At 39.3% G+C, this 21469-nt stretch overlaps 1 protein-coding gene across 1 annotated transcript in view; it reads left to right on the forward strand.

Annotated features, from left to right (window-relative positions):
• DCAF1 (DDB1 and CUL4 associated factor 1) overlaps positions 1-21469 on the forward strand; it is a 74967-nt gene that overhangs the window by 44078 nt on the left and 9420 nt on the right. Inside the window, exons 9-22 of the mRNA XM_079712812.1 lie at positions 2116-2274; positions 3820-3999; positions 4481-4690; positions 5878-6047; positions 8813-8937; positions 10147-11410; positions 11996-12194; positions 13118-13200; positions 13751-13835; positions 16480-16713; positions 17326-17419; positions 17945-18049; positions 18270-18343; positions 18857-18958. Coding sequence (XP_079568938.1) covers positions 2116-2274; positions 3820-3999; positions 4481-4690; positions 5878-6047; positions 8813-8937; positions 10147-11410; positions 11996-12194; positions 13118-13200; positions 13751-13835; positions 16480-16713; positions 17326-17419; positions 17945-18049; positions 18270-18343; positions 18857-18958 — 3084 coding nt within the window. The remainder of the gene's footprint in view (positions 1-2115; positions 2275-3819; positions 4000-4480; positions 4691-5877; positions 6048-8812; positions 8938-10146; positions 11411-11995; positions 12195-13117; positions 13201-13750; positions 13836-16479; positions 16714-17325; positions 17420-17944; positions 18050-18269; positions 18344-18856; positions 18959-21469) is intronic.

The raw sequence follows: 21469 nt of genomic DNA on the forward strand, positions 1-21469 counted from the left end.
CTTCTAGACAAGACCTCTGAAAAAGAGGTAATGTTCTCACTGGCTGTTCAAAGTTACAGTTTCATTCCTGATATTCCAGAGCCACGCTGTCCAATAGAACTTTCTGTGATGATGGAAATGTTCTTCGTCTGTGCTGTTCAAAACAGTGGCTACTGGCCATATATGAGCACTTAAAATGTAGCTAGTGCCTCTGAAGCATTGAATTTTTAACTAAATTTTAATTAAATTAGCCACATGTGGCCAGTGACTAGTGCATTGGACAGCACAGTTCCAGAGTATATTGAAATTAAATAGAAATAAGGAAATTTGCCTTTCAGACCCCAGAAATTTTAAGTTTGGAGGAGGTCAGACATAAATTGGAGTAACATATATTCCTGTGAATGGGATGCAGTGTGTGTGTGTGTGTGTGTGTGTGTGTGTGTGTGTAAACTCATGATTATACTTTGAACAGTGAGATGAAGCTGGAGGTCAGAGTTGTCTCCAGTGACCCAAAGGTATTGCTTTCAGGTGCACATCCTGTCCTGAAAAGGAAATAGTGAAGAAGGGATTTGGGCAGTTGCTATTTCTGTAGGTCTTTGTATGAGGAACTGTAATGGGTGTCATTATTCAGCTGTTTTCTGTGCAGACTCATATAAGGGATTAAAGAAAACGAAATAAGGATGAACAGGGAAAAATCGGACAAGAGATCCTTCTTATAGGGAAATAAAAAGTATAGAAAGTTATGTGTACTGTTTTGTTCAAAAGGAAGTCTCAGTTGTGTAGGAGAAGGAACAGGTGTTGAAGTTAGTATTGGGTTGGCCAAAAAGTTCTGGTTTTTCTGTAAGATCTTATAGATCAATAGAAAGAAAATGGGATAAAATAGTAAATTAAGAACTAGAACCTTATATGGAGGTATAATACAAGGAGAGAAAATAGAATCTTTGCCCACATGAGTGAGGTGAACCAGGTTATGGGCTATGTTGAGCCAAGTAGAATTAAGGTTCTTGGTAAAGATTGAGCCTGTTTGTTCTCTGTTTCCCTACCTACTGATTCTGGCAGTGGAACTGCCACTTTATGGTAGTGACATTATTGGAAAGAGCACGTGCAGTGGCCTAAGTATTGGGGAGGGAACCATACATGGTTTAGTTGTTTCTTGGGGAAAGACTTGGTGGCAGTGTGGTAGAGGTTTGTATATCAGCCAAGTAAAGAGGGAAGGGATTTGAATTATATATAAGGATTAGTCTGAGTCTGTGTGTTAAGAGAACTTCTGAAGAGGGTACATACATGTTGTTTTTGCCATTGACCTTGGTGAAATTTATACAGGTATCAAATCATGTAATTACGAATCTGTGTTGTCTTGTCTGTACCTGCTGCCTGTATCACCACCCAGAAGACACCTTGACATGAGAAACAGGAGGCCAACAGAAACAGGAGGCTCCAGTTCTCCTGAGGCCCCATCCACGTTGGCCTGGGTTCAAAGTCATTGAGTAGCCTGCTGCTTGCATTGCACTCCTTTCCCTTAAAATTGCCCAGATCAGGTCCACCCAGAGAGGCTAGTAAGAATTGAACAGCAAGTTAACGAAACTTGATAACAAAGGCCTGTCTAATAGAGACTTAATAAAATAGTTCATTAATAAAGGTCTATTTAAAGTGCATTCTGATTAGTTCTAAAAATTTACTAATTTTGATAATTTGCTGAAGACTTTTCTTTGGGGATATATTGAGGATCAATTTAAAAGAAAACAGAGTTTTCGATTTTATTAGATGATGAGTCAGTGACTGAGCCAAAGCTAAAACATAGAGCTGATGATGTTAAAAGGATTAAAATGGGAAGGGTAACAAAAATCCTTTAGGGAAGCTATGTGATAATAAAATGGTGTAGGATTGTCATTATGTACAGCAATATTCTTCATTTCTTGTTTTTCACCTTCATGAAAACCTTTGGTATTAGGAGGGAATATTATGGAATCCTAGAGTTTTTTGGTTTGTTTTGTTTTTGTTTCCCTTAAGCAGTATTGCTTTTACTTCTGTTTTGAGGGAGTGGTTGTCTGCTTCAGAGGAGTCTTTGTGTTTAGCAGCTGTGAAGAGATATTTGTTCTAGATTTTTCCACGGTGATGTGTGTCCTCTTTGTTTAGCACCTAGCATCTCTCCTGCTCCATAACAAGTTTGCCACAGAATTTGTTGCACATGGTGGAGTACAGAAATTACTGGAAATTCCTCGTCCTTCTATGGCTGCAACTGGTGTATCCATGTGCTTGTATTACCTGTCCTACAACCAGGATGCCATGGAAAGAGTAAGTCCAGTCCATTCAGATGTATGGGAATGGGATAGGGTGGGGAATATTCTAGTATGTTCACAGGAAAACTTTTGGATAAGAAAAAATGAATAGGTGGATTAGGTTTTAATGAAAGAAGCAAGGAGCATGAATGTCTGATCTTTACAGAGCATTCTAAAAATGTAAAATTCTTTTTTGTTGTTGTTTTTTTTTCGGGTACGCAGGCCTCTCACTGACGTGGCCATGTGGGATCCTCCCGGACCGGGGAACGAACCCGTGTCCCCTGCATCGGCAGGCACTGTGCCACCAGGGAAGCCCTAAAAATGTAAAATTCTTTAGGAAAGGTCCAAAATGTAAAATTCTTTAGAAAAGGTCCAAAATGTAAAATTTTGTAGTCCTTTTTTTCCTGACTCTCTGAAAGAAAAAAACCAACAAAAAACCCAAGATGGATTGGGGTCACAGAACTTTTTTTTAGTTTTTGCCATTTTTACTGCATTAGAATTATTTTCAGGCTCTTTTCAGATGTCCCTCAGTGGAGTTATATTTTGCATTTTTGAGTCAGTCTATTATAAAAACAACAGATGATGCTTTGTGTATTTGTGTTAACAAATAGTTCGTGGTAGAGACAGTAAAATCATTCCAGTTGTTCTCAGGGCTCCAGAGAAAAACATGGTAGCGTGGCAGCTACCCTCTGGTAGCTGGTTTTTCTGGCTTTTTCCAGCTAAGACTTTTTATTTAGTGATTTTTTAAAAAAGTGTAAGTGGGTTGTACATTTGAAAAGAAATGGGTCCCCAGACACCACTAGGGAAGCTCTTGTCATTTCTATGCCTGGAATATTTTTCTAATATTCTATGTGGTGTGGCTTTTCTGGTAGAGTGAAGTTGGTAAAATCTTCTTGGGTGGTGTCTTTATTCATCTTTGCATATTTACTAATAGGGTAATATTTTGATTTTAATTTTTTTACTCCTTAAGATTCAGCATTATGCAAGGATATGTAATCTTTTGAGAGTAGTAACCTAATCTGTGTGTATATGTACAAAATTAATTGTGGTTAAGATAAAAAAATGTATCGAACAAACCTGGGTAATGCTTCAGAATTCATTGTCTGACTTACAGGAGACACCAAAATGTGTGTGAATGAATCAGTGAGTGAATGGATATTAAACTTGTAGACTTTAGTATCAGAAGGCTCAGTCACTTTTATCAGCCTGGGGAAGTCCCTTACGTCTCTGAGCCACTTCATCATCTGTTAGGTGGGAATACTAATATGTGTGTAACAGACCGTTGTGAGCATTAAAGGATATAAATATTTGCAGAATTTAGCACTCAGTATGTTTAGGTGGAATTTAAATATTTCTCTAAATTTAGGTTGTTTTCGGGCTTGGAATAGATTGTTATAAAATTTCATTTGTAACTTAAGCTTTAAACTCAGAATGACTTGCCCAGGAGTGATTATTGTATTTTGCAAAGACATCCATCTACACTGTGAATTTTTCTTCCCTTTTGTGAAGGTTCCTTTCCCCCAAATTTTTAAAAATTACGTTTTATTTTTATTTTTTGCAGGTTTGCATGCATCCCCACAACGTTCTGTCTGATGTGGTGAACTACACACTGTGGTTAATGGAATGTTCTCATGCTTCAGGATGCTGCCACGCTACCATGTTTTTCTCAATCTGCTTCTCCTTCCGGGCTGTACTGGAACTCTTTGACCGCTATGATGGTCTTCGTCGTCTGGTGAACTTGGTGAGGTTCTTCAATGGCTTCTCTTTGTGAGGAGTGGGGGTCCTGCTTGTCTGGGCTGCCCTTTAGTGGCATTGAAGAGAGGAAGCTTCTGACTGGAGGAATTTTGCTATCATTTTTATGGATGAAGTCTTTTTTCCTTCTTCATTTACAAGTTTCTTTTCCTCTTACGAGGACTATACCATTGTAGACTTGCCTTGAATATAGTAATCTTACAGGGGGAATTGCTTGATCCTTCTAAAAAGCAAGTTTTGTGCCTCTGTCTTTCAACATGATTGAAAACTATGTAATTTTTCAATATAGGTTTAATGTTTTGCTTTCATATGGCTACTCTTAGCATGTTGTATGGACAGATGTACTTTGATGTTTGTCAATCTTCATGAGCACAAAAGTTGATTGAAGTCTTTCTCCTTTCCTTTTACTTTTCTCTTCCTCTTTGTTCTTCCTCCTCTTTTGCCCCATTCTTTTGCCTCTTTCTTAATAGATCAGTACTTTGGAGATTCTAAATTTGGAAGATCAGGGTGCACTTCTGAGTGATGATGAAATATTTGCTAGCCGCCAAACTGGGAAACATACCTGCATGGCCTTGCGCAAGTACTTTGAGGCTCACCTGGCCATTAAATTGGAACAAGTGAAGCAGTCACTTCAGAGGACTGAGGGTGGCATTCTTGTTCATCCTCAACCCCCGTACAAGGTGAGAGAACCTTGTCTAAAAAGGAAACGTTGTTAGCACTGTCTGTAGCATCTTGGGCCTGAAATGCACATTCATATCAGTGGAGTCCACGTGGGATGTACATTGTTGGATTATACTTGCACTGTGTGGAGGCAGAATACTTGAAAATGGATGTAGGGAATTCCCTGGTGGTCCAGCAGTAGGACTTGACATTTTCACTGCAGTGGCTTGGGTTTGATCCCTGGTTGGGGAACTAAGATCCTGCAAGTCACACGGTGTGGCAAAAAAACCCCACAAAAAAACAAACAAAAAAAGAAAATGGATATATCGAGGACTTATTTTGCTCCCAGTTCAAAGTTTCTATCTCTGGGATACTAGAACTAAAAGATGAACTGAGATGTCTGTAAAAGGGCTTTCTTTTATGGAAAGTACTAGATATTCTACCTTCTTCTGTGTGGAATTTTTTTTCTGAAAGGGTGCATCTATAATTCCACTTCACTGTCATTTTTGAACTTAATATGTTTTGGAACAAAGATTAGTATCTGCGTGTTTTAAAAATCACAAATTGAAAAGAAACCAATTATTTTACGTGGTGCTTCTTTTTCTTTTTAAGCTGTGAAATATATGCACCAGTGATTTGAACATTTTGTTACCTTTTTGGGCAAAATGTATTATGAGTCTAGTTATAAATAAAATAAAAGATTAAACATCATTTATATATATTCATTGTTTCACATGTGGGCTGTGGACTCAAGAAGTGTGGGATTTGAAAGCTATTATTACTTAGCTTTATTATTAAAATCTGTTGACCACTGAGCTGTGCTGGAGAAGATAGCAGGCAGATTGAGTTCTTTAATAATATGTATCTCTGGGCTTCCCTGGTGGTGCAGTGGTTAAGAAGCTGCCTGCCAGTGCAGGGGACACGGGTTCGAGCCCTGGTCCGGGAAGATCCCACATGCCGCAGAGCAGCTAAGCCCGTGTGCCACAACTACTGAGGCTGCAAGTCACAACTACTGAGCACACGAGCCTAGAGCCCATGCTCCGCAACAAGAGAAGCCACCTCAATGAGAAACCTGCGCACCGCAACGAAGAGTAGCCCCCACTCACCGCAACTAGAGAAAGCCCTCACGCAGCAACAAAGACCCAATGCAGCCAAAAATAAATAAATTAATTAAAAAAATAATAATAATATGTATCTCTCCTTTTAGGCATGTTCATATACTCATGAACAGATTGTGGAAATGATGGAGTTTTTGATAGAATATGGCCCAGCGCAGCTATATTGGGAGCCAGCTGAAGTCTTCCTCAAACTTTCTTGTGTCCAACTCTTGTTGCAGCTTATTTCTATTGCTTGTAATTGGAAGACCTATTATGCAAGGTGGGACCATGAAGTTAAGAGTCTGCTTTTTGCTAAAGTTAATGTTGGTTTTCACAATAGTGTATGCTTAACAAACGTTTGTTGAATTGAATTGAAATTTTGGACTTGAATCTGAGAAACTAAGCATGATAATAAGCATGATAATATCATTTTAAATTTATAGAGTGCTTGGTCATGGTGATTATAAATACTGCAAAATAGACAAGGATAATTGTCTGTACTCTTAGAGAAGTTACATAATCTACATGGCTACAGCTGCAGAGGTGGGGTTGAAGTCCTGTCTGGACACTGGAGTCCAGTATTCTTTGGTACTTAGACTTTAAATATCTCTCTATTGCTTGACAACCATATATAACATTTATCTTACCTTCACATAAAACTGTATTTTTTGCTCTTGTTATGATTTTCACCATTCAGTTGAAAACAGAGCAAAGCGGGACAAGGCTCAGGGAAAAACAGGTAATGGAACCAGGAGGTTGGGTAGGTTCTATTTGAGGATGATGTAAAAAGAATTAAAACTATATTTTGGAAAAGATGGAGTCTGAAGGGAAGATAGTAACAAAATTTATAAATAGTGGTTCTTGACCTCCTTTCCCTATCCACCCACTGCCATAAAGACAAGAGGTGCTTATTTAGGGTGCATATAGCTTGTTTGCTAAATCTCAGGATAATTAAATCTAGAGGAATACCTTTGGAGTGGCCATTTTCAAACTTTTTGGTCTCAAGATCCCTTTACTGTATTAAAAACTATTAGAACCCCCCAAAAGCTTTTGTTTTTACATCTATTGATATTTAACATATTGGAAATTAAAACTGAGAAAATATAAAAATATTTATTTATTTAAAAATAATCTGAACCTATTGCTTATTAGCATTTTTTATGAAAAGTTTCCAAAATAAAACCAGGTGATTTCAGCAAGTTTTTAAAATGTCTGGTTTAATCCCTCATATCTGCTTCTATATTCAATCTTTTGTGACATCACACATGACAAGCCTCTGGAAAGCTCTACTATACACTCTTGAGAGAATGAGAGTGAGGAAGGAAAATTAACATCTTAGTGTTATTATAAAAATAGTTTTTATATCTCAGCACCTTTTGAAAGAGGCTCAGAGACTCCTAGGGTCCCCTAACCACACTTCAAGAACCACTGTTTTAGAGTATTAAAGTAGGTTATTATATTTACTTGGAGAACATTGCTTTAAAGATGATGGAAACTCAGAAGATAATGAGGAAGGTTATAAATACATTTTTTGAGTGGTAAATTCATATTTGATTACATAAGAAAATATAAATATGTCCTTTAAAAGCTTAACTTTAAAAATAAAATTAAATACTTGTTTTTGCTTAGAATATATAAAACCTTAGAAATGAAAATTATTCTTAGCCACTGTTAATTTCTTTAGTCTTTTTTCCATAATGTATGTAAATATACATAATTGAGATTATAGTATTTAATCAAACTCATCTTTTAGATGAAATATCTCAAAATACATAAAGATACAGAGAATAATATAACAACTACTCCATACCCAGGGTTGGCATGTTGCTGTATTTGCTTCTTTTTCAGTTCCTTTCCATTTTCTGCCTCCTGAGAGTGACCAGTCTTCTGAACTTGGTGTGCATTCTCTCCATTTATTTTTTTATGCTATACATATGTGTGGATGTGTAAACAATAATATATTATTCTTTTGTATGTTTTAAAGTTATATAAAGTATTATCCTGTATACGTCTTTTGCAGCTTGCTTTTTTCACCCTTATTTATTTACTCTTTTAATATAAGTTTCAGGTATGTAGCCACCCTTATGTGTTTGAGATTTATGTGTTGATATTTATTTGAACTCTTGTATTTCTGTACTGTAGTTTATTCTCCTATTGATGAACATTTAATGTCTTTTGTTTCTTTTTTTCCTGTTAAATGAATGGTACAACAAACCTCTTTTTGGAGTCTCTCTTGAGGATATGATGTGTATAACCTGGGTTGTAGTGTGTCTTCATTTCATCTATAGTGGGTGTTGCCAAGTTGCTTGGAAAATGCTCATACTATTTTCTTCCACTGCAGTCTATGGGAGTTTTCATTTTTATACCTTCTTGCCAATACTTGGTATTGTCAGATTTAAAATTTTATATCTTAGTTTTCTATTTCATTAATGTTGTATTTTGAGCCTTTTCCATTTGTCCTTTAGAGTTATTTGAAAATAATTGTCAGTAGCTGCAAAGTAGTTCATCATACGAGTGTACCATAATTTAACACATATATTCCTTTTGTCTGTGTAAGTTTTCTTAATTCTTTTGCTGTCCATGATGTGTTAATGGACATCTTAATACATAAATACTTGTTTGTATTGAATACTTCTGGTTATTTCCTTAGGACAGATTCCTAGAGGTGAAATTCCTGGGCCAAAGGTTATGAACGTTTTAAGAACTTTGTTTCATATTTCCAAATTATTTTCTGAAAAGAGTATCCTTATTTCTACTCCCACCAAAAGTTTGAGAGCATTTGTCTCTGTACATCTTCATCAGCATTGGGGATTATCCCTTGTTTTTAATCTTAGCAGTCTGATAGGTGAAAATTCCATCCCTGTGTTTTTTGAAATTAAAGTTTTGATGACTTACAGGCCCTCTCCTGATGCCATGGCTAGGGACAGAGCCATAGTCCCTACTACATCAGTAGTAGTTCTGATCCATTGTCTCTCTCTTTTAGCTGTTGTTGTTTCTTGTGGCTGTATCCTAGTTTCCCTTTGACTAATTCTTCTTCCTGTCCAGGAATGACACTGTGCGCTTTGCTTTGGATGTCTTGGCTATTCTTACTGTTGTGCCAAAAATTCAGCTCCAGTTGGCAGAATCAGTGGATGTGCTGGATGAGGCTGGCTCCACTGTCTCCACTGTAGGTAGGTTGTACCTTGCCATTTTTGTTATTACGTGGTCTTTGTTTTCCTTTGCCATTCTGGTTGTTACTTACCTGACCTAATTTTACAGTATTAGAACAGAAGGTAGTAGAGGAGGGTACCTTGTAAGTCTTATAAGTCATGCCATCAGTTTCATATAAGGGAGTCATGGTAGTGAATTCAGGTTTTCTGGGTGGTATAGGCATTTCCACTATAATTGTACATGTGCATTCCTGAAAACCTTGTACTCTGCAGAGTGTTGTGCTAAAAATAGAATTTTTGAGAAAAATAGATTGAGGCAGACAGTAAAAAACTTAAGCAACTTTGTAATCTGAGCCCTAACAAAATTAGTAATTGGCAAGCAGTGCAGAATGGATAGAAGCTATTATACACAAAAACAAAAGGAAAATACCCTTTGTTTGAAAATACCCTTTATTAAGAGCAGGGCTGATGAGGGCTGCTGCTAAGGTGAGCATGGCAAGTTGTGTGACTGGCTGTGGGCCCTAGGGCGTACCACTCTGGGGAGAAAGCCCAAGGCATAGCCACTTGTTTTTAACTTGCTGCCACTATAGCAGCCAGGCTGAGGGCTTTTTCTTTTCCTGCTGAAGGTTTTTATTTATTCCCACTATTTTTGCTCTACTTACCCAGGAAAGTTTGTACATGACCCTGGGTGACTTCCACATAATACTGACGTCATTCCCCTATTTAACATACAAGGTATTATGTCATAAAGATGCATTGTAGTAGAACTGATTGCATTTTATACAAACTATTCCTTATACTTTTTTAAAAAATTTATTTTTGGCTGCGTCGGGTCTTCGTTTCTGTGCGAGGGCTTTCTCTAGTTGCGGCAAGCGGGGGCCGCTCTTCATCGCTGTGCACGGGCCTCTCACTATCGTGGCCTCTCTTGTTGTGGAGCACAGGCTCCAGACGCGCAGGCTCAGTATTGTGGCTCACGGGCCTAGTTGCTCCGTGGCATGTGGGATCTTCCCAGACCAGGGCTTGAACCCGTGTCCCCTGCATTGGCAGGCAGATTCTCAACCACTGCGCCACCAGGGAGGCCCTCCTTATACTTTTTTTTTTTAAAGTGTAGTTTTCTTTTAAGTGGAACAAAATGAATAGAACTCTAAATTCTGACTCTGGAATGACTGTTGAAGTTGGCCATTAGTTTTATGAGGAATAATATAAAATGTTTATTTTTTTCCCCAATAGGTATCAGCATTATTTTGGGAGTGGCTGAGGGTGAGTTCTTTATTCATGATGCTGAAATTCAGAAGTCAGCACTTCAGATTATCATCAATTGTGTGTGTGGCCCGGATAACAGAATTTCTAGTATTGGCAAATTTATCTCTGGAACTCCTCGGAGAAAGCTGCCTCAGACTCCCAAAAGCAGTGAGCACACCCTGGCCAAGATGTGGAATGTGGTCCAGTCGAACAATGGCATCAAGGTGCTTCTGTCCTTACTCTCCATCAAGATGCCCATCACAGATGCAGACCAGATCCGGGCCCTGGCCTGCAAGGCCCTGGTGGGCCTGTCTCGCAGTAGCACTGTCCGGCAGATCATCAGCAAACTGCCCCTTTTCAGCAGCTGTCAAATCCAGCAACTGATGAAAGAGCCTGTGTTGCAGGACAAACGCAGTGACCATGTCAAGTTCTGCAAGTATGCTGCTGAGCTCATTGAACGGGTGTCAGGAAAGCCACTTCTCATTGGCACTGATGTGTCCCTGGCACGACTGCAGAAAGCAGATGTTGTTGCCCAGTCAAGGATCTCCTTTCCTGAGAAAGAGCTGCTTCTGCTGATACGAAACCATCTCATTTCTAAAGGGCTTGGGGAGACAGCAACTGTGCTGACTAAAGAGGCTGACCTGCCCATGACTGCTGCCTCCCATTCTTCTGCCTTCACCCCAGTCACTGCTGCTGCTTCTCCTGTTTCTCTTCCCCGTACCCCTCGCATCGCCAATGGCATTGCAACTCGACTGGGCAGCCATGCTGCTGTGGGTGCCTCTGCCCCTTCTGCCCCCACTGCTCATCCTCAGCCACGGGCCTCCCAGGGTTCACTAGCTCTGCCTGGCCCATCTTATGCAGGCAACTCCCCTTTGATTGGTAGGATCAGTTTTATCAGAGAGAGGCCATCACCCTGCAATGGCAGGAAAATCAGAGTGTTGCGGCAGAAGTCGGACCATGGCGCCTACAGCCAAAGCCCAGCCATAAAAAAGCAGTTGGACAGACATCTTCCTTCCCCACCTACGCTGGACAGTATCATCACAGAATATCTTAGAGAGCAGCATGCTCGCTGCAAGAACCCAGTTGCCACCTGCCCACCTTTCTCTCTCTTTACTCCTCACCAATGTCCTGAGCCAAAACAGAGGCGGCAAGCGCCAATAAACTTTACCTCAAGGCTAAACCGCAGGGCATCATTTCCAAAGTATGGAGGGGTGGATGGCGGGTGCTTTGATAGGCACCTTATCTTTAGCAGGTAAGGAGAGGTTACCTCACTTCCTGGGAATTGGAATGATTTTTCTATTTAAGTCAAAGTATGTGGGCAATATCAGCATAAAGTAATTAGTCCAGAAAACCATCTGTTGACCTGAAATACCAGGAATTATCTCTGTGTGAATACATGAGCAATGTGACTATACCCCCTTCTGTCAACCATGGGTTCCTCATGTGATTATTGGCAATATATTGACAAGGTCCTCTGTGTTCTTACTATAACTAGTATGTTTTCTAGAACCCATGCAACACTCTGTCCCTAACTAGGCTCTCAAGTTTGTTTTTGTGCTGGTCCAAGTTGTCTCCTCTTCTCATTCCTTAAAAATCTTAAGTGAAGGTCATGGTATCCCAGGTTTTACACATGGGAATTTTTGTTATTGTTAAAATTTTTAAGTGAAGGTCATTTTTTCTCTTTTAAAATGAAGATGAACCACTGAAGGTCACTGATATTTTGGAAGAACCCATTTGAAACATAAATGCTTTGTTTTTCCTTCTGTCCTTCTAACAGAGTTTTCTTTTTCTGAGTCCTTGCCTGTTCTTCGTCTCTGATTCTCTTTTGTTTGCTTAGGTTCCGTCCTATTTCAGTGTTCCGGGAAGCCAATGAGGATGAGAGTGGCTTCACCTGTTGTGCATTCTCAGCACGAGAGCGGTTCCTGATGCTTGGCACCTGCACTGGGCAGTTGAAGCTCTATAATGTGTTTAGTGGACAGGAGGAGGCCAGCTATAACTGTCACAACTCAGCTATCACACACCTTGAACCTTCCAGGGTAAAGGTCCCTTCCTAGGTTATTCTCAATCATTCTTCTAGGATAGGTTGGTGAACTGTGGGCTTGTGGTCTGACTGGTTTCCTGTATTTGTGCATAAAGTTTTATTGGAACACAGCCAAGCTTGTACGTTTATGTATTGTCATGGCTACTTTTATGCTACCACGACAGAGTTGAGTACTGTAGTTGCATGCAACACAGACGATATGGCCTGCATAAACCTAAAGTATTTACTATCTGGCCCTGTTTGCCAACCCTTGTTCTAAGACCTGAACATAGATAGATTTTTAATTTGCTTCATTTGGAAATGGAGATTATCAACTATGACCACTAAAGTTTTCTTTTTGTGTTGGAAGGAAATCTCAAAGTACTGTGAATTTTTAGGAAAACAAGCATATGATTCCAGTGGTAGTTCACAGTTCATTAACACTATTCTATGGATGAAATTGATGCCTTTGCTGTTTCTAAAAGTCAAGACTTAAGATGACAAGAATAATTTTCTGATTTTCTGATATTTATTGGGCTTTCTCTTTGAAAAACCTTTAAAAATCCTTAGCTAAGAAGTCTTAACAACTGTTTCCAGTTGACTGATATTTCAGATGAGAGAGATGGAGAAATATGGCCAAATATTAAGAAAGGAGGAACCATCTTTGACATCTTCGCAAGTGTCGCATCCCCCCACCCCCTGCCTTGGAACTATTATATTTTAGGAGGGTTTAATATTCTCTTAAATTTAGTTATTTTTTAGGACATAGGAGGTACATGTTACTTAAGTCCTAGCAGCTTCTGACCATTTCTTGGTTCCTAAAAGTTTTTCTGTTTTCTTTATAATCCAACAACATATTTTATATTTTAGAATGCTAATGGAAGATGGCATTTATATAAACACATGATTACCCACCTTGGGCCTCCCATCTTCTTTTAGGATGGGTCCTTGCTGCTGACATCTGCTACTTGGAGCCAGCCTCTGTCTGCACTTTGGGGAATGAAATCAGTATTTGATATGAAGTATGTATCTACTTTTATAACCTAGTCTCTCTGTTTTACAATTTATCCCCTTCATCTGATTCTTTGACTTAAAGGCTTTTGGGAAAAAGAGGAATGCTATAAGTTATATTGCTGACTTCTCTCTTCCTCATCTGTGGTACATGTTTAATAAGATTTTATTTTTCTTAATCCCTGGGTTTTCTTACCAGGTATGTACATTCCCATCACACAGCAGACCCTTCACTAATCCAAAATGGCACATCTACGTATTTTCTCACGTTCACATGCATACATTGCTATCTTTGCTGGAGCATATTTCAAAGGCACGTGTACCCTGTTAGCCATTTCTTCAACCAGGTAGTTTCCATTAATTATTTTGGATCTGCTTGGACAAACTGGTGGAGGGAATTTTCTTTTTAATCTTATGTGTACAATTTTTTCCTCTTTGGGAGCTGAGAATCTTTAGGTGAGTATAGTCAGGCAAGAGGCTGAGGATCACCTTATTTTCAGTCAGTTGAATAATTATGTCCCAAAGGTCAGTTACATCAGTACTTCTGTTTTGTGTTCATAGGCATTCCTTCACAGAAGATCACTATGTTGAGTTCAGTAAGCACTCTCAGGATCGGGTCATAGGCACAAAAGGAGACATTGCCCATGTAAGTACTTAAGAATCCACTTCTTTCAAGTGATTTGTCTATTTATACTGAAATCTTCTGGACTAAGTGTGAGGACTTAAGTCCTGTGGGTGAGGAGAAATTACTCAGTGATATTCTTTCCAGATAGAATCTGTAAGTGTAATGAAGTAATTCTGAGCTATATGGGAAAAATGTGAAAAGAACTTAATCTGACAATTTGAGAACTATTTCATTAGCAGAGCAGATATTTTCAAACACTAAGTTTTAGATGAAATAAAGTCCCTGCCTTTATGGAGCCTCACTGGGGAGACAATGAATAAAGAAGCAAATATATAGTATGTCAGGTGGTAAGTGCTGCCAAGGAACAGAAAGCAGGGTAGGAGGTAGGAAGTGCTTGGTGGTGGTGTGGGGGACTTCCTTTTTATCTAGGAAATCAGTGTCACTGATTAAGCAGCGTCTTGAAGGGAGTGTGGGCATCATGCAGATGTCTGAGGAAAAGTGATCTAAGACGGGGAATAGCAAGGGAAAAGCCCTTACTTGGGAGGTGGGAGGAAGAAGGCGGGGTAAGAGCTGAGGTCAGTGGTGGGGCATAGCATGTAGCCTCTTGCAATGTGTTGTTTAAGACCTTTGGCTTTTCCTCTGAGTGAGATGAAGACACTGGAGGGTGAGCAAGAAAGCACATGACTGGATGTAAAATTCCTAAAGTGTGAGTCTGGTTTCTGTGAGAGAAGCAAGAGGAGGCTTTCTAGTTAGGAGGGTGTTGTGCCAGCTAATATGTGAGAGCTGCAGTGGGGCTGTGCCTAGGTGGGCGTGGTGGAGGCAATGAGAAATGATGCAGCTGGGCCCTGGGGTTTTGGATACATGGAGTTTGTGATTCTCTTAGACACTCAAATAGGGAATGGGCAGTTGAATATACAAATTGGGGGTTCAGGAGAAAAGTCTGGGGTGGGAGATATAAATATGGGAGTTGTTCACTTGTCGATAGTATGAACTGTGAACTTGGATGAGATCATTAAGGAGGCTAGAGAAGAGAGGTGTGAGGACAGAGTCCTGGCATGTGCTAGTATTCAGAAGTTGCCCGTGTGAGAAGGAACTTGGGAAGGAGAACAAAGAGTGTGGCCAGTTAGGTAGCAGGAGACCTCAGGAAAAAGATGTTCTCTAGAAGGCAAGGAAAGACTCTTTTGAGGAAGGACTGATCTCCTGGGTCAGAAACTGCTGATAGGTTGCATAAGATGAGAATTGAGGGAATTCCCTGGCGCTTCATTGGTTAGGACTCTGGGCTTTCACTGCTGAGGGCTGGGGTTCAATCACTGGTCGGGGAACTAAGATTCTGTAAGCTGTGTGGCGTGGCCAAAAAAAAAAAAAAAAAGGATGAGAATTGAGACGTGACCTTTGACTAACCATGTGGAGGTCAGTGTTAACCATGTCAGGAGCTAGTTCTGTGCACTGGGATGAAAAATCTGATTAGAGTGGGGTCACGAGAGAACAGGAGAGAAGTGGAGACACTGCGTATAGACAAGTCTTTTGAAGTATTTTGCTGAAAAATAAAGAGAAGAGGGGATAGTAGCTTGAGGTGGGGGATATGGAGTGGTGAAGAGAGGGTTTCTCTGAAACTTAATTTGAAAATGTTAAAATATATAGAAGAGTTGAAATGGTAGTACACATAACTACCACCTAGATTCATCAGTTTAATATTTTGCCATAGTTTCTGTGTAAATATGTGTGTTTTTCTGAATTATAGAAAGTAAGTTGCAAACATTTTATCCCTAACTCTTATAACATGTATATCCTAGCAATAGTGACATTTTATTACATAATCACACTCTATTATCAAATATAAGAAAATTTATAGTAATTCCCAAATATCATCTAATATCCACCCCATACTCAGTTTTCCCGATTGTTCCTGATGTGTTTGGTTTCAAATGTTTTTTCTTTTGAACCAGGATCCAGCCAAGATTCACATATTGCATTTGGTTGTTATGTTTCACTAATGTTTTAAAGCCAAGAACCATTTCTCCAGTTTTCATGACATTGACTTTTGAAGAGATCAGGCTAGTTGTCTTGTCCCACGATCTGGATTTGTTCGTTTCCTTGTGGTGTCTCCCTATTTGTTCCTCTATTAAAGGAGGGTTTTTTTAAAAAAAGATTGGATATATTACAGCATGTCTGTAAGCTGATGGGAAAGATCTGGTCTCTGCATGGGTTGCACATTGTAGACTTTGGATAGTATATTGGGAGATTTTAAGGAGAAAAGGGCATTTCGTTGATGCCTTTCTCCAAAAAGTAACCTGTAAGAGTATTCTATGAGTAATGTTGGTTAGTCCACATGGAGAGTTTCTCAGTTTCAGTCTTAGAAACATTTTCTGTTTCTTGAAAGTGAGATGGGGAAGAAGAGGGTTTTCTTATCCCTATTGCAGTCTCACTTCTTGTTTTCTTACTTGTGGCAAAGAGACTTTTCAAACCTTGAATGGGAACCAAAGTACATAAACTTTGCTTGTATGGGTGTGGTCTTACTATTTTCCAGTTATTTTCAATGTTAGGCCTTTTATAATTTTGGTGGGCTTTGGAAAGCATGAGAGAGAGATTTTACGCAGCTTCTGTTTGAATTTGTCAGTCGATGGATTGGTCTGATTTTTCTCTTCCCACCCCTTCTTCTCTAAAGATTTATGATATTCAGACTGGCAACAAGCTGTTGACTCTGTTTAACCCAGATCTTGCTAACAACTACAAGAGGAACTGTGCCACCTTTAATCCTACAGATGATCTTGTCTTAAATGATGGCGTCCTCTGGGATGTCCGCTCTGCACAGGCCATCCACAAGTTTGACAAGTTCAACATGAACATCAGTGGCGTTTTCCATCCGAATGGGTTGGAGGTCATCATTAATACCGAGATTGTATCCTTTATGCCCATGTCTTAATTGCCATTTGTTACCTAGTTTGTAATGCAGAAATTATTTATCTTTCTACCAATACCTGGTCGAAGTATCCACACAGGTAAATAACCTGGTTTTTTTCCTTTGGTTTGAAGTATTATTGAATCTCTAGTGGATTCTTGTTATATATAATATATATATATATATATCTTGTTATATATAATAACAATTGGTAATTATCGATGACTTTTACTAGCATATTTTCTTTGTATTGGGAAGTGACCAGATTACTCCCTCCCACTTCCCCAGGTGTCAGATTGACTTTTATCTGTCTTCAGAAGGATTTTACTTTTGCTCTATAGAAATGACACGTAAGAGCAAAAAGAAGTGCTACTATTGGGAGAGAGGGAGCTCATTTAGTTTTTATGTATATGAGGATATCATAGGAGATTTTCAGGGTCATTATTCAGTAATATGCATTCTATATGCTTTTGCTTTATCTTGATCTTGTTGACTTTTAAAGCATTAATACCTAGAAGGAGGGGAAAAGAAAGTGGTATTTCAGAATTTCCCTCATGAGGGTAAAGAAAAAGTTTTGGGGAAAATAGTTTGCCTTGACCTTTCCCCTCCTAGTGGGACCTTCGTACTTTCCATCTTTTACACACAGTTCCTGCTCTAGATCAGTGTCGAGTGGTGTTCAACCACACGGGGACAGTGATGTATGGAGGTAATAAACTTTTCACTTTTCATTATTTTCTTTCTCCCTCCTCTCCCCACTCACTTAATTTGATACTTCCTATTTAGAAATATCTGTCAAATGTGAATTGAAAAACATTTCAAAGTTGTAACATAAAAGATAAAATAATAGTACAAATGGTGACAAAATTTGTTGATGATAATAATGTCGATTTAGAGTGGAGGGCCACTGGCTTTGAAGATAACAAGTAAATCTTGTATAGAAAGAAATTTCATGGGTAATTTACCATGCATATCATTATGAACTTAAAGAAAAACCTTTTTTGTCTTGTGATTTTTGTACGCTTTCAGCTGTAACAGTTGTTGGAAGCTAGATGCGAGGTTGAGGATATTGTTTGGATATGCAAGGAGGATGCTTTGAGACGAATTTACTACAGGGAAGCTCTCTGAAGTCCTGATTGTCCATTAATATTTTCTGCAGTTGTGAATAGGGGATGTTTCTGATTCTAATAGTATTTTGCTTCCCTTTCCTATTTCCCCTTTCTGTCACAACTAGCTATGTTGCAGGCAGATGATGAAGATGACTTAATGGAAGAGAGGATGAAAAGCCCTTTTGGATCATCCTTCCGAACATTTAATGCAACTGATTACAAACCTATAGGTAAGTGTGAAGGTCAGGTATTGATGATTTTGCCTCATTTTGGTGTTCCTTATTTAAGATCCTCCATTTTCTGAGAGAATTATAATTTTTCTGTTTTTGAAAAGCAGAGGAGTTAGGGAAATATTTATGAACAGTCACCTTGAATTCCTTTAACAGAAGGGCTGGTTTTAAGATCACAGTAGTAGTCTAGTCCTGAGTCTTGTCACATTCTGTTTTCCAGCGACCATTGATGTGAAACGGAACATTTTTGACCTATGTACAGACACCAAAGACTGCTATCTTGCTGTCATTGAGGTAAAGGGAGCAAGAAGAAATCCTACTGTTTTATTCTGATATTTAAGATCATTTTCAACTTATACTCCAGACATTTTTGTCTGTTATGTGTTCTAAAGATGATGCATTTCTGGTGATAGATAAGGATAATCTACTCGTCTGATGGGGAGATACACAGTATAAGAGAAGTAGGAAAATCCTGATATAGAGCATTGTGGAGTGTCCCATCTCCTATTATCCTGGACTCACACTGTCATCCCTTTCTTAGAGGAGTCAATCTCTCTCTAGAGCATCCTTGGAACAGTGTTGTTCCCAGGGATGGTGGTCTCTCCCTTGCTGTCCAGGCCTTCTCATCCTGTTTTTCTTTCCCTCTCTGTGTCCTAGGCATAACATTTTCAGAATCAGTTCAAGAATTTTGGGTATTGGAAGCTTTGATAGTTACAGGGTCAAGGTGTGTGAGTGCCAGTCATAGCTGAGATGCGGATATGGGCCTTCTAAAAACTAACTTCTCGTGGACTGGGTGTTCTATTTCAGAACCAAGGCAGCATGGATTCTCTGAACATGGACACGGTGTGCAGGCTATATGAAGTAGGCAGGCAGCGTCTGGCAGAGGATGAGGATGAAGAGGAGGACCAGGTTAGTGGTCTTTGAAATTTCTTTCTGCCGAATAATGCTTTATTAGAAATTATGCATTTCTGCTTTTAGTTATAGGGTTTTTCTTTTCTTTTTTTTTTTTTAAGATTTTTGCTATAGGGGTGTTTGCTACCTGTTAGCATATTCTGAAGGCCTGTCATGTGTCCTTAATCACTGAAACTCATCAGAAGAAAGCAGATTTTTATTATTATAAGACTTTAAGCAGTATCTGGTAGTCCTGTGAGTTCCATTTATAGATTAATTTGCAGGTCAGCAATCTCTGATTTTGTTTTAGAGATTTCCTTGTACTCACCCTCAGAACTAGTGCCCTGTCTGGCTTCAGGATAAGCAGGCCCCCATTTTCTCAATGTCAGTACAAAACCAAAAAGTCACTCTGCTGAGCTGGATCATAGAAATGGCTTAACCTCTATAAAGCTCTGGTTTGCATTTTCTCAGTTTTCTGGCATAGTCTATTTTCAGAGTATAGAATGGAGCTTACAGGGAAAGAGAAGATATTGATGCTTTTGTGAAATTAAACATTTATAAAATGTGGGTAGATGGTATCATGTCTCAGAATCTTAGCTTTTCCTTTGGGTTTTTTTTTTTTTTTTTTTGTGGTACGCGGGCCTCTCACTGTTGTGGCCTCTCCCGTTGCGGAGCACAGGCTCCAGACGCGCAGGCTCAGTGGCCACGGCTCACGGGCCCAGCCGCTCTGCGGCATGTGGGATCTTCCTGGACCGGGGCACAAACCCGCGTCCCCTGTATCGGCAGGCGGACTCTCAACCACTGCGCCACCAGGGAAGCCCTATACTAGCTTTTAGATTAACTGTTTTTAAAGTATGACGAGAGGTTTGGTTTTTTTCTAAGAGATCAGTTATATTTTTGAAGGCAGTGTAAGCTAAAAGCTGTTTCTCTTGAAAAATAGACATGTATTCAAGAAGAATTTTGAATGGTCTAGAAACAAATGGTGCACTAGTTAAAAGAAAATCAAATTAAGTCCTAGAGAGCAAGGCAGTTTGATAGGAGGAGGGAAGGTCAGTGGTAATACCTATGCAGGAATACCTTGGCGATATTGTGGGTTCAGTTCCATACTACTGCATTAAAGCGAATATTGCAATATAGCGAGTCACATGAATTTTTTTGGTTTCCCAGTGCATATAAAAGTTATGTTTACACTGTACTGTAGTTTATTAGGTGTACATACCTTAACTAAAATATACTTTATTGCCAAAAATGCTAACCATCATCTGAACCTTCAGGGAGTTGTAATAGTAACATCCAAGATCACTGATCACAGATCACCATAGCAAATATAATAATAATGAAAAAGTTTGAAATTCTGAGAATTACAAAATGTGACATGAGACATGAAGTGAGCAAATGCTGTTGGAAAAATAGTGCTGATAGATTTGCTTGATGCAGGGCTGCTTCAAACCTTCAGTTTGTAAAACAAAAACAAAAACAAAAAACCCTGCAGTATCTGCAAAGTGTAACTGCAATAAAACAAGGGGTTCCTGTATTCACCTTTTTGGTTCTGTCATTGGGAGTCTTTGGATAGGGTACATTATTACAGGAGAGTAGAACTTTAGAACCAGAGGTCATCTTGTACAGTGGTTCTTCGTTACGGTGCACTCCACAATTCCTGGGGCACCTTTCCAAAATCCTCCTGTTAGAGCTTAATTTGTAAAGATTGGTTCTGTCAGCCTGGACCCAGGGTGGGGTTTAGGCATGTGTATCTTGGAGAACTTTCCCAGTGCTCCAAAATACACATTCTGATGGCCATACCTGAGTAGGAACCACTGATGTAATTAAATCCTCTCATTTAACAAGAAATTAAGATTTAGAGAAGTTGGCATTAAATGGTTGTTTAGTAATCATTGCTTCTGTTGTAATTCTGTAATGTGGGCAGCATTATGGAGTCCCTGGGTTTTTTGATCTGGGAAGGGATAAGACCATAGAGAGTTGGAGAGACTGGAGGAGGGAGAATGCAGTAGGTGAGTGGAATGAGAGGGAGTGCTGGGCACCAGATCTGTGAGTGACATTAATTAACTGGGTGTGAAGCCGTGGAAGTGGGAGAAATGGAAGATGTTTGAGATTTCATCTGGTAACTGGGAGAAGTGTGGGAAAGGTGCTAGGTTTAGGGGGTGCTTTGAGTTCAGTTTTAGAAGTTTCTGTGGTACAGATGGGTAGAGTTATCTAAAGTGAGTTCAGGATTTATGAATGAGAGGAAATGTAAAGGCAGAAATAAATTTTAAGTTGTAGGAACCTTTATGCCTAGGAGATCTGGAAGGGATCAGGTAAAGATCAGCAGCCCAGAGTGGAAGCCATGATTGGTTAGTGTCAGTCATTGTAGAGAAGCCCCGTGGTTAGCCATTCAGGCCTTCATATTCCTTTAGGAAGCTTCCAGTTATTATAATAGGAGCAACAGACTAACTGACCACTTAGTATATGCCAGGTGCTTTCCAAAGAGATTATATATATACATGCATACACATTTTTTCCCCCATTAAATCC

The sequence above is a fragment of the Hyperoodon ampullatus genome (genome assembly GCF_949752795.1).
Source record: "Hyperoodon ampullatus genome assembly, chromosome: 10".
NCBI lineage: Eukaryota > Metazoa > Chordata > Mammalia > Artiodactyla > Ziphiidae > Hyperoodon > Hyperoodon ampullatus.